Source organism: Atta cephalotes (genome assembly GCF_000143395.1).
Source record: "Atta cephalotes unplaced genomic scaffold scaffold00012, whole genome shotgun sequence".
Taxonomy (NCBI): Eukaryota; Metazoa; Arthropoda; class Insecta; order Hymenoptera; family Formicidae; genus Atta; species Atta cephalotes.
Genome location: NW_012130076.1, coordinates 1,679,427 through 1,693,071, shown reverse-complemented (window position 1 = coordinate 1,693,071; position 13,645 = coordinate 1,679,427). Strand labels below are relative to the sequence as shown.

At 38.4% G+C, this 13,645-nt stretch overlaps 1 protein-coding gene across 1 annotated transcript in view; it reads left to right on the top strand.

Moving 5' to 3' along the window:
• Positions 1–13,645, top strand: part of LOC105617338 (teneurin-a) — a 35,708-nt gene that overhangs the window by 1,312 nt on the left and 20,751 nt on the right. Inside the window, exons 2-8 of the mRNA XM_012198900.1 lie at positions 5,454–5,573; positions 6,170–6,822; positions 7,381–7,594; positions 10,088–10,352; positions 11,545–11,675; positions 11,873–12,019; positions 12,691–12,898. Of these exons, the coding sequence (XP_012054290.1) occupies positions 5,454–5,573; positions 6,170–6,822; positions 7,381–7,594; positions 10,088–10,352; positions 11,545–11,675; positions 11,873–12,019; positions 12,691–12,898 (1,738 nt within the window). The remainder of the gene's footprint in view (positions 1–5,453; positions 5,574–6,169; positions 6,823–7,380; positions 7,595–10,087; positions 10,353–11,544; positions 11,676–11,872; positions 12,020–12,690; positions 12,899–13,645) is intronic.

Genomic DNA, 13,645 nt, shown 5'->3' with positions numbered 1-13,645 from the left:
AAATAAATAGAATTATGATCATATTTTTCTTGCTTGCTTTTATTAAAATCGTTTATTTTTAATGTCTTGAATATAGCTTCATTCGTTCTTGGATTATTATTATCATAGAGCAGAATAATATCGTGCGTAGACGATATACAAAGTTGTTGTTCAGGAAAATTAAATACTGTTCAACAGCGGAAGTCCGGATCTTCCGTAGGAAGCGCAGCTACGGCGTAACATTGCCAGCGTAATGGTTCATTTAACATGGAGTGGTTGGCTCCATCCGGTTAGGGAGAGGCAAAAATATTGCCCGTCGATAGCGAGGAAGCATTTCCGTGGCATGGGGTGCGTTTTACCCATAACACTCGTAGCTGAGAAACTACACATCCATACGTCGCACGATCAGGAAGAAAAGGTGAACTCATATACGAATCGATACCACACCTTTCTATCCGTTAAAATAATAGTAACTGAACTCCACAGGAGATACAGAAAGGTGCTTTTATCTCAGATGGCAACACTAGTGTGTCTTTAACATCCTCAATGTTATCAATTTTAAATTTTTTTTCAAATTTTGATTGTATTGGCTGAAGGAGGAACGGATTATTGGAATTTAAAAGTACGTGTCTTTGCTAAACGAATCGGGCAATTTCGCAGGGCAATGGCCTACCCGACGTACAAATCGATAGCCGTGCAACTAACGGCGCACTACCTCGATGCGCCCTATGGCTAACATTGGTAAACTTTGCTGCATAAATAACAATGACAAAACCCCGCGATGTATGTAAACGTAAAATCTTACTGAAGCTAAACACTACGACGACATTCTTGCCATTAGTAGTTGGCTCTACTAACGAGCTCACGGTAAGAAAACGAGAAACAAATCGTCCTCCACCGTTGATCCACATCGTTAAGATCAACGTTGAAAGAACCACATTATTAGGTTACCGTTCCTGCAAAAAGGTCTGGGAAAATAGCTCTATCAGATCCGTTATGCTAATGCAGGAACCAACGGGGTGCAAGAGAAATACGCGCGAAGATAGGCTTGAAAATCACTGTATCTCCACGGCGTTGGGTCCGATTAGAGGAATTAATGTTTGCCTGTTATCAGCGTATAACAGAAACCAGCTTTCTTTTCCTGCCTCTTCTCCACTTACACGCAAATCGTGTTTTTGCATTTTACTGAAAATCCTTACGATTGTGATCATGGTCCGACTTGCGAATGTATTAGACTTCATCATCCGAAGTCGCAGGGACTAAGGGGATTTGACGGAAAAAGGAAGGGATGCGAGAGTAGCTGGACCGTATTGTGCTCTGCGAATCTATAAACATCCCTTCTCTGCGGAACTGTCCATCTCGACTTCGGCGTCCATGTTCTTCTTCCACCTCCCCGTTCTGTCTGCGTGTCGCAGGAAGGGGAAGGGACGTGGTGGAGACTGCAAAGTCGGTTCTCGGCCTCGAGGAGACTGCTCGCCAGCTGTTATTTCTGCATTCCAGTAAATCGAGTCTGGAATCCAATCTGCCTGTTTGCTACTGTATCCAAACTACCCCGCAGCCAACCTCCAGCGTTACCTCTCTTCAGCCTCCCCCGCGCCCACTTCTCTTTTACGGTTGCTGCAGGTCCATCTACTCTCTCTCGCACACGAACACATACACACACGCGCGCGCGCACACGGCTGCGTATATATGTGCGCACACATTGTGAGATACACGAAGCTGTACGCGAACCCTTCCTCCTCGTTTCGTCCTTATTCGGCCTCGCTCCAGAACGCACAAATTTTGCATGCACGCGAGTTGCCTTGCTTTTCGGTAATTTGACGTATGCTTGCTTGCTTGCTCGCTCGCTTGTGGCTCTCATAGGGCCAAAATCATTTCGCGACAAGCTTCCGACGTGGACTTCTTCCACGATTTAATTTGCAAGTAGCTAGCGAAACTGTTGCAACGGTAATTCCTTTTGACAAACAGTCGTGAAGTTGAGAGTTAAATTAGACAATTTTGTTTGTTACTTATAATTATTTTTAATGTGTAATTTTTGTAAGTCATATGAAAATAAAATTTTGTGTAGGTACTACTGTACTACTTTTGCTCATTTTTTATAAGTATTTAATTTTTAAAACGCGAATCCTGCTATAGAATTAAACAAGTATCCTGCTATAGAATTAAAAGTAAAAGGGAACAAAAAGGTTTTCAAATTCGTGAAATACAATGCAGCCTAACTATTTTCGTATTCCTTCCTTCTTCCTTCAAATCCTCTTAGACTTTGCGATTTCGGATAATAAAGTCTAATACACTACTTACAAGACGGACTTTGATTGTCATACAAATTTTCAAATCTCGCATAAAAATCCTTTAATTATGATTGAAAACCGATACAATTTTAAAGTGACAACTTTTTATGAAAGATCATTAAAAACCGCGATATAATTCAACCGCTTGTTTTCTATCACGAGAGAACATTATTACTACGCCATTAATAGTTAACTCGTCAATAATAACGACATAGCAGGCAGCTCGATAACGCTGTCGTGTCTGGACTCACGCTTCGGCGGATCGGAACGAAAGGGTAGACGGATCGATTGTAAACATTTCATTATAACGTACGAGCGGAAGTGGGCGGTAGAACGGACCGGTCGGGGTGGCGGCGGGATAATCCTACGATAATCCGGGAATCATTCTCGGGAATGAATCGCTCTATCGATCCGGGGGTATATAATTGAAAAAGTTGTTCCTTTGCACCTCTCCTCTTCTCTCCCGATCCCTCCCCCGTGAACGTGCCCGCTGTCCTTCACAGTCGCGCTCGCCTTTTCCATCCCTTGCGAAGGTAACAGGCGATATAACGACCCCTTCCGTAGCTCGCATTATGGCCATTTTAAATTTCCGGTAGCTCATCGTCAAAACTTGGCAATCTCACGTTCTATATATATTGAATTTTGAGATGACTTTGTTTCACAGTATTGTCCTTATAGCTAAACACACAGAACGTCTCGGAGGTCGCAGCTGCCGGTAGATTAAATTGCTTAGAGATCCCAAGTGTAAGCTCATTTTGCATTCGCCATCCGAAGTTCCTAATTTACAACGTCAAATATTTTAGGAACCAACGGCTACGATATTAAAGTGTTGCTAAAATAAAGTCTATATATAAAATAAACTGAGAAACGCACGGCTGCATTACCGAAGATTGATATAGGAAAACTTCTTTTCGGTATATTACAAATATCGATTTTTTTTTATGTATAAAATGATTCGTCTCTTTTCTGTTAATCCTAGTATTAGTCGAAATTACTGGGTGATTCTTTTTTTCGATATCTAGTGCGATATGTGGAAAGTTGAATTGCTGAGTTGCAGCAACGTGAAGCGGGAACGAAAACGATGCCACGCTGACTGGCATATACGCGAAATAAGGTCATTCACAGTTCACTGCAACTCAATTTCAGCGATAGTTACATGGTGGCCAAGCAACGTCGATCCCAAAGGAATAGTTGTTCTTTTCCGGTCATTTCGCTTATCTCCAGTCTGACATGCGTATATATGTACATGCACATGTTCACTTGTGGCCATATGCGTACGTACACGAAAAACTGTTACGTGTACGCGTAATCCCTTATCTCGCATGTATCGCACAGCTTCCTTACCTTGAAGAAATTTGTCAAGGACTATCGTCTACACAAAAAAGATTTTTCTATGACCAGGAATAAAGTTATTGAAAAAATTATTGGGGGAATTAGGTATTATTCTGCACTTATTAAATTATCTAATTTAAACTTTCACGTGCTACTTCTTTCGTATCAAATATTGAACGCTCACTTAAAGTCTCCATTTTATGCTATATTTTTCTATATATTTTAGCAAAATGCTATAAAAATATAATAAAATAATAATGTATATGACAATGGCAATTCCACTAGAAACGGCGTGCGCAATAACGAGTGTTATTATCACGACAGAAAGCTTATACAATCCGCGATACGATAAATCGCGGGGTGCGAAAACGCGTCCATTAAATATCGGCGCCGAGTGTATCGGCGAATCGCGATTTGTCAAATCATCCGCGCGGCAATAACACGCAAATTCAATTATGCGTTATCGATGTTTTGTTGCGTTGATAAGCCAAGAGGTCGTTAGGGGGGGTTGCGTTGGTCCGGGCCTGTCGCTTTTTAAAAACTCTCGTTAAACCGCGTAATTAATTCGTGGCGCTCGCGGCGCACGAGACAGATAATTAATTAAACCGCAATATCCCGCCACGGATAAGGGTTTTATTGCCGAATTTATCATGGCGTTTAAATTCAACGAACTTGCACTTATCGTTCAGAAAACATTAATATAAATGACCTGAAACTTCAGATAACTACTGATATAGCATCAACATAATTGGATCTTGGATTATATTAAGCGATATTAATTGATTTTTGAAGGATCTTTATCCAAATCTTAGATATCATTTGTCATTAGACATACGACTCCCTTATTTCAAAAGATATAAAAGATATAAAACATTAAGATTTTCAAGTTACACTTATTATTTACTGCAATGAATGAATTAGAAAAATAAAATAATATTATTCTATCAATTATTAAAAGTAATCTAAACTTAACTTTATAAAAAATCATCACAACTTAAAAAGAGTAATTTTTGAAAAAGAATCATCAAAATCGCCACAACTCAGAAAGAGTTTCTGAGAACTATGAAATCAAAACGACAAAAATGATATTTAATCATATTAATAAATATTTAATCATATTAAGAAATATATTTTTGCCGATATTATTTAACTAGTAAATTAAATATGTTTCCGTCAAGTTGAAAAATAGTTTTCCCCTTTTCTAGGAAACTTAATTTCTTAAATTGTATCATTTTTTTAAATAAAAGAGCGATATTATAATAAGTATTATTGGATTAATTATTGATTATCAATTTTGTTTATTAAAATTTAAGAAAATATCACTATTTTATTGAAATTAAAAAGAAATGTATTATATTATATTATATATATTATATATTATATTATATATTATATATTATATTATATTATATATAGACGATGTAAAAAAGATATATAGCGTATACTAGCCCAGAATTCTTGATCTGATGAAGCAATATTGTACGCTTGATACAACTGTGATTTAAGCCGTGAGATCTCAAACTTTATTACAGGGATACGTTGTTTTAAAAGTTACTCGAACAAGAAAATCGGGTTGTCATGGGAAATCTAGTGTGCTATCGTAATTCGAAAGCGATTGTCCGAATTTATGAACCCATTAGGCTGCTGCCAGACGTTCGACTAAAGCCGTTCTTGATTCCTGACGCTATAAAATCGTCGCGCGGGCAATACTATTTCGTACTAGAATACTAGTACGTTGCAAATATAACATTTGTGTACGCGCGATTGCGTGTAGGGCATTTCTCTCTTCGCACATAGTAGATTTTCATCTTTCTTTTATTCTAAAATGGAATGGCTTTGTTTACTTTCCAGCAGTGAGCTCTATGCGCCCGATAGACAGCACTAACTGCATTCTGGTTCAAGATATCAAGGCTGTCACTCACGAAAACGCACACATCCACGATTCGATATCCACGCAGATTCCCACAGAAGGTAAATATCGAGCGGTATTAATTTGCATCTACTCTGCATGATGTAAATACTCTCGCGCACAGCGTCATACGCTAATTGCTTTTGGGAAGTGCGAGTGGATGAACATTTCATCGATATAATATCTTTAGCAAGGACTATATCCAAATCCGCTGTAAAGATTTCATACTATGAGTTGTACTAATTTCAAAAGATAATTAAACAATTGAAGTACATTTGACACACTTGATATGAAGATAAACTGAGAGATATGAAGCAATAAAAAAAAAACATAAAAAGAGCGTGATCTGCTCGACTTAAAATAAAAATATCTGACAATATTCTATTTATAAAATAATATTTTTATTTTCTTCTGAAAATAATACATTTAGAAAGAAAAATATGATATTCTCTCTTTTAGTTGTTTACTCGTCAAACTTATACACCATACAGTTTACATTTAGAATCTAAATTCTAAATGAAAGTCACAGTGTGGTATAAGTCAGAAAGAGATTTTTTTTATAAAAAGACTACTAGATTTTATTTACCATATAACTTTCCTAACGATTTGCTACTGTGTTATTCAATGTGTTACATCCTCGTGTTTCTCTCTCGCGTAGAATCCCTGCCTACGAGTACGGCGGAGCATTCGAGTGCCGCGGATAGCGCCGGCGATCAACAGAGCGATCCGCAGATCCAGCAATCGGCGCAGCAATGGCCAGCCGTGCTCGAGCTGCAGGCCTACAATGTCGCGCACTCTGCCATTATTCAGCCGTACCATTTTTGGAACACGGAGTTCCGTAACAAGCAGCCAGCTTTCATCAGGCTGAACTTGACCCTACCATGGGGTGCGAATTTCGCAGTGTATGGTAGACGGAACGTCGCGCCCAGCGTCACGCAGTACGATTTCGTGGAGTTCGTTAAAGGTGGCAGGGTGGTCCACAGATTGAAGAGGGACATCACTGCCGTCAGTTTTATGCAGTCCACCAGTCCGCAAGACATCCACGTGGAACGCGTGCCGCAACCGATCGCACTTTATCAACACGTGCTCATCAAGAGGACCATTGTGGAACCACTAATGGTCAATGTCAGTCTACTGCAGTACTTTGACACTGGCGACTGGTTCCTGTCCGTATATAATGATGAGTTGCAGCCTTACAAGGTTACTTTAGTCGTGACAGAAGCCGAAGGTGTTTCCACTACGTGTCCCAATGACTGCTCCGGACGTGGATCGTGCTATCTTGGCAAATGCGATTGTATAGACGGATATCAGGTGCGTTTTTGCAAAATTATCTTTAAATTAAATAAGAGAAAAATCCTATTTTTGGTCGAAGTGGATCTTAATAATATTCAATATGTAGATTTACAATTATATTTTTCATTTGTACAAATCGCACGTCGATTCAGTTTGCCGATTCAGCTCCTTTTATTTACCTCAGCAACAAAAAATCTTAAGAACATTTTTAAAAAATGGTTTTATAAAAAAAATTAAAATTTTGTTATTAGAAAGCCGAAAATTAACATTTTTTTTGCACGTAAACGCAACTCACAAAGAGAAAAAAATTTTGTCCAGCTTGTAATTTTTTATTTGTAAAAATTACCAAACTCATAGAAAACACAAAAACATAGTGACCTTTCGAATGTAGAGGCTTTAAGTTTTAAAATCCTTTTCTGAAATTAACATTTTATTAATTTTTAATAAATGTATTTTATATATAATTTTGAACTAAAAATACGATATTACTTTTCTTCCAACCCAATAATTATCTTTAAATTATTTGTCCATTTGAAAAAATTAAAGATTAAGGAAATCAAATTTTTGTGATTCCAGGGTGCTGATTGCAGCAAAAGCGTGTGTCCAGTTTTGTGTTCTTCACATGGACAATACGGTGGTGGTGTGTGTCACTGCGAGGAGGGTTGGAAAGGCGCGGAATGTGACATACCGTTAGGTGACTGCCAAGTTCCTGATTGTAATCAGCATGGCCAGTGCGTTAGAGGATCTTGCGTCTGTAATCCTGGCTGGAAGAGCAACTTTTGCGACGAACGTAAGTTGGGTTGACAGAGGATCAATGCGTTTAGAAAAAGATTTGAGAAGCATATTTCGAGATATTGAAAATTTAAGAGTAATTTATTTGCTTCTAAATTTAATTTATATTTTCTTATATGGATGAAAAAGGGAAAAGGTCGACTATATCGGAATATCGGAATACTTTGAAAAGATCTGAATACAATTTACGAGCGATGACGTTGCATTGCAAATGTGCACGACGTCACATATTTCAGCCTTAAAAACGGCTTAGCGGAAATCACGGATGACGGAAAACGTTTACCTCGAACATCTATTTCTGCCCCGGGATCGTTATTTCTTCATGTTTGTCACAGCATCATTAATTTTCCCATAATTCAAGCATACGTCCTGGCCCTCTATCCGAGGAGATTCAAGATATTAGTAATGCAGAGTCCCCGTCGGTGGGAAACACAGTCGGCCTGTGTACAACCTATAATTAATGCACGCGGAGTTCTCCAAATTTACATATGGGTCAAGCCATGCCAATTCGGCGCGACAATTAGTTTCGTATTGTTTCGCGGGAATTTGAATAATACACGGGCGAATGCGCGCGCGCGGCACGCAGCTGCGTTCGATATGTTATAATTTCGCGTAGCTCCGAAACTTCCGGGGACTGAGTGACGCACGATATAAATGACGAGATTATTCGCCGGGAACGAGACACTTCGTCTCTGACATTCTCACGGTCCTCGTTAGAGATACGCTCGCCCGTCGCTTTTTCCTAAACGCAGGCGAAAACGGTATTAGTTCCACGTCAGTGGAATATGTCAGCTCCAATCGTAAGAACGATAAATTTGAGGAGCGAAAACGGATTTACATTAGTTGCGACGGCAAATGAGAACTAACTGGCGAATAAGAATCCGAATCAAAAGTCATTTCTTTTAAAGAGTTTCTTTTTTTAGTAAGAGTTTTTTTTTTAGAAACAATAGCAATCTCTGTATTATATTTTATATATTATATTTGCATATACTTAATATACTTAATATATGCATAATTTATTTTATGATATATTCAATTTTTGAAAGATTTACTTAATTATCAAAATGACGTAGAGTTGGGCAAATTATTCCAATAATTTTTTATTTAATTTACTATTCAAATAAAATTTTATTTATTATTTGCATTATTCTCATTATTATTTTTTTTATTATTACTTGCAAAGGAAGCTCTCCAACTCGAATTAAAAATATATATATTATAAAACTTTAAATTAATCTAAAAAGAATATGCAATTAATATTAAATATTACTTAAATATATTATAGAACCGTAATTAATGTATATTACTTGAATTTTTATTACATAAAAATAATAATTTAAGAGAGAGAGAGAGAGAAAGGCTCTCTGAAAAGGTATGTAATATGTAATTTCTTTCTAATTATATAATTTAATTTTCTGTCCGCTCATATTAAGTTGTTTTATCTAATTTTTAAATACGTTTTGAAAATGAAATATTTCTAAGAAAAAATATACCATAATTTTATTTATACTATTAATAATAATATAATATATAAATAATTATTATTCGTTTAAATTATTATATTATTCGATAATATAATGGAATAATATTATTTGTATATTTTTCGTACAAATAGTAGATAATGAATATATATTCGAATAATTATTTAGATAAGAATTTATTTAAATTATCGTTGAATCGAATAAATTATTAATCAAACAAAAATTTGTTTATTATTTACGAATAAATTATGTCGTGTCTCTTTTATTTATTATCTATTATTTAAATAAAATTTCTGCCGAATGAACAATTCCCTAAAACTACCGTTTCGCTTATCGTTCACGACTTGGAAATTGATGTCTCAACATTTTTACCGAAAAGAGCTCATTCCGAGGAAACATTCTGTATGTACCATTAAATGCACTTAATGGTATCATACTTCAACGCCCAATTTACCGCGTTTCGCGTTTCTACGTTTCACGATGGCGCGCGAACGCACCTGTCAGGTTCTAATGAAAGCGAACAAATCTATGATCCCGTTCGATCAATGTCGCGCATACATAATGCAAGAAGAATCCGCCAGGAATTCCTCTCATCTCTCGTATCCCGAATACATATAACGCAGCATAGCGGGCGCAGATGACGACGCGGCCCGCGACAGCACCGCCGCTGCCGTCGCTGCTGCGCCAAGGACGCTATGGAATTAAGTTTCATAATTTCCCCGGGGCAGGTGGGATCTGCGGGAATAATGCAATTGTTCCGATGCCATAATTTAAAAAGTTGGTCCATTCGTCCACGCCATGGACGCAATCAGCAGCGCCCGGGCGTGACGGGAGAGGGAAGACGGGGATGGGCTCTGATAACTGACGGGGTGCGCCGGGGATGCGTTCACCACGCAAACGGGAAGTTTAGCCTTTAACGAGAAGTTCCGCAGGTTGCGCCGAACCGTAAAAACGCGATGATTTCTAATTTAAACGCGCATTCGATTCGTTTTTTCTTTCTCAATTTTCAGCTGACTGCTCTGATCCGAACTGTAGCGGCCACGGCGCTTGTGTCTCCGGCAAGTGTTACTGCAAGGCCGGTTGGCAGGGCGAGCGGTGCAATCAGGTTGATCAGCAGGTATACCAGTGTCTGCCGGGCTGCTCCGATCATGGCACGTACGACCTCGAATCTGCGGCCTGCGTTTGCGAGGAGCATTGGACGGGGGTTGATTGCTCGCAGCCGAGTTGCGGTCTAGACTGCGGACTTCATGGATCCTGCGAGCAAGGCCGCTGCAAGTCAGTATACACATATGACGCACACACGTACTTCATCCTTTATATATCGTCGTCCTTTATGAGCCTTCCGTGGACGTGTTGCGACCGGGATTTCGGAATTGGGTTACTCCGGAATTGGCGCAGTCGGCTAACAGCCGCTCTCTCCGGGATTGAACGAGGAAAGTGATGCGTGTCTCAACGACCAGGGTCGTTTTTCTCAGATTAAAGGAATTCCATGCGACCTCGATTCGTTTCTCTTCCATATGACACCCACACCTCGCGTAAGATCATTGTTTAATGCGGGAGATTTGCGGAATTGTGCGGACGTGGCGGCCATTTACGCGCTCTCTCTCTCTCTCTCTCTACCAGCTGTGCTTCATAGAGTGTGACGTGCAAACTTTTTGCAACTTTTACGACTGGAATAGATTACCGCGTCGAAGAGTGAGAAACGTCGTAAAGTTTTCAACGAATGCACGAGGGAGGCACGTCGTGAAACATTTAATAGTAATCCGCGCTCGAGAAGGAAAGAGAAAGAGTAACGTTTTGTCGGGACATTGAAATATTGTGGGATAGATGTGGGCGAAGAATGGCCTAAAAATGAGTAAATTGCTCGCCAGGATCGCAGGCACAAAAGTTGAGGCTAAAAAGGTGAAAAATTGCGAGAAAAAGGCTCTGTCTTACGAGGCGCCAACTTATCACAACTCGAAGGACCGTCCTCGTCCTTTCCTTTGTCAGAATCAAGGACGCGAGAGAGGATCTCCTTTCTCATATTCTAAAGCTGACGCCTCTCGTCTACCACCCCCTCTCTTCCCTTTCCCCTTTTTCCCTCGTTCCATCCCCAAGAGTTGGCGTAAAAGAGGCTCTAAGTGCAAAAAGTTCCTCACTACGGCAGAACAACTTCGAAACTCAGTTCAAACTCGCATTTTTTATTGCAGCCGGTATAAACGACGAGAAATTATTTTACGTTCGGCGATACCGCCGTTTAACATAACGAATCCTGTTAGAAACATTTTCGTATCGTATACGAAGTACGAAACAATTAATGTACTAAAACGCGAGTAATAGGTATATATGTGTAACAAAATTGTATTATTATATTTTCTATGCGGATATTCTCATTGTTTTTATTTCGTAACTTCGATTGAATAGAAATTAATTGATGTCCATAATACATGTAAGATCTGTGAGGTGCGAGGCATATTTATATTTTTAGATGCCACGATGACTGGACTGGAACGAAATGCGATCAAAAACCGTGTGACTTGCGTTGCGCCGAGCATGGTCAGTGCAAAAATGGAACCTGCGTATGCAGTCAAGGGTGGAACGGAAGACATTGCACATTACGTACGTAAAAAATAGAAGACTATCAATATCAGAAGATTATCAATAAATTCAATGTTTTACTTTGTTGTGTGAGCATATATTTTGCTATCAATAATAAGTTCTCCGATACGAAACGACGCAATATCATTTTTCAATAATCGATTAGTCGACTGTAATTATTGAAAACGATGTTGGAAATGGTTTTCTCTCTTTAATAGCCGGATGTGAGAATGGATGTAGCCGCCACGGATTGTGTACCCTACAGGATGGCGAATACAGTTGCGAGTGTTCAACCGGATGGGCCGGCAGAGATTGCAGCATACGACTCGAATTGGAATGTAATGATTACGTTGACAATGACGAAGGTAAGTCCTCAAGTAACCTAGTATTAAATCAACACTGATTAATGGCATACTATTGTCCATCTGTATCTGACGAATATTACTCTTGAAAAATCAATAAACGGAGGAAGAAAATTTATTGATTATGAGATAGTATTCCCTACAGGAAAATGTTAATTGCATTCTACGTAACATTAAACTATAACAGCGTGAACGAAATGTCAATTTTTATTACTTGCACTTATCCAATCTTTTATTAAGATCATAAAAATATAAAAATGCGAGAAATAAGATTATTTAAGGATGTATCATGTATGTATAATCTCTGCATAAATGATTGAAATTAAAAATTTATACTTTCCGTATAAAAATGAATGTTAATATACGTATGAAATACATCAATAAATTCAATATTTATTTAACAATACAATTTTATATAGTTTAAATTGAAAATATTCTCATTTTATCTTAATTATTTTTTTAAAACATGTCTACTTATTTAAATAGTTTTTGATCTATGTCGTAAATCATCATCAATCTTTTATATTATTTTCACATACACACAAATGCAATATAGAAAAATCTATTTTGTTAAAAAACACGTGTAATACATCCTTAAAAGATCATTTAAGAAATAGAATCTTATTGAGTGCAAGACATGTTCGAGTGGATATCTAACAGATTGCCTTTCTCAGATGGCATGATGGACTGCTCTGACAGTGAGTGCTGTTCGCACGAAGCTTGTTCAGAACATATCATGTGCCTTGCTAGTAATAATCCCGTGGACGTTCTTCTCCGAAAACAACCACCCAGCGTCACAGCGTCCTTCTATCAACGAGTAAAGTTCCTCGTCGAAGAGAACAGCGTACAGAGCTACGCCCACATGGACGAGTACACGGAAAGGTAAGATCGATCATTTCCATCCGGACGGATTAAAATTCGAATTAGAGTTCGCTTAGTCTCTTATTTTCATAAGATAAGCGAGAGTGACGTGTTCGAACGACCGAGAATCGCCATTCCTTCATAACATTTCTGACAGATTCTTCGTCCAACACACGTTTTCTCTTCTTTTTATTTTTGCATTAAATGTTTTAGAATATATATACATAAACACGGGTAACGACTCGGTCGATCGTAAACGTTGCACACATGACATTTAATGAAGATAAAATAGCATAGCTGCGTGTCATAGTTTTGGCCTTTTTACGACTTTCATGCGACCGCGTATTACTTTTCTCGGTTTTATCGTTAGCCAGAAATACGCGTATCATCGTGTTTGGTTCAGCACTTTCATTCCTTTTGGTACGGCACACCGTGAAAATTTGTCTTCGACGTATGCAATGAACGTCCTGAAAAGCGTTATTAATGTCAAAATTGCAGTTTACAGGACTGACAAATTTAATGTGCGAAAATACAATATATCGCGTCACGCTGCACGCGGTTATCGAGTTATGAATATTATCATGTAACTTACGCGTTTCAATCTGTGGTAACAGTTTACGATGGGGTACATATTCATATTTATTTATTATGTTTTTCTTTTCTGTGTAGGATACACACACACACACACACACACACACACACACACACACACACACACACGACACGACACGACACGCACCACACACACACCACATACCACGCACGTAC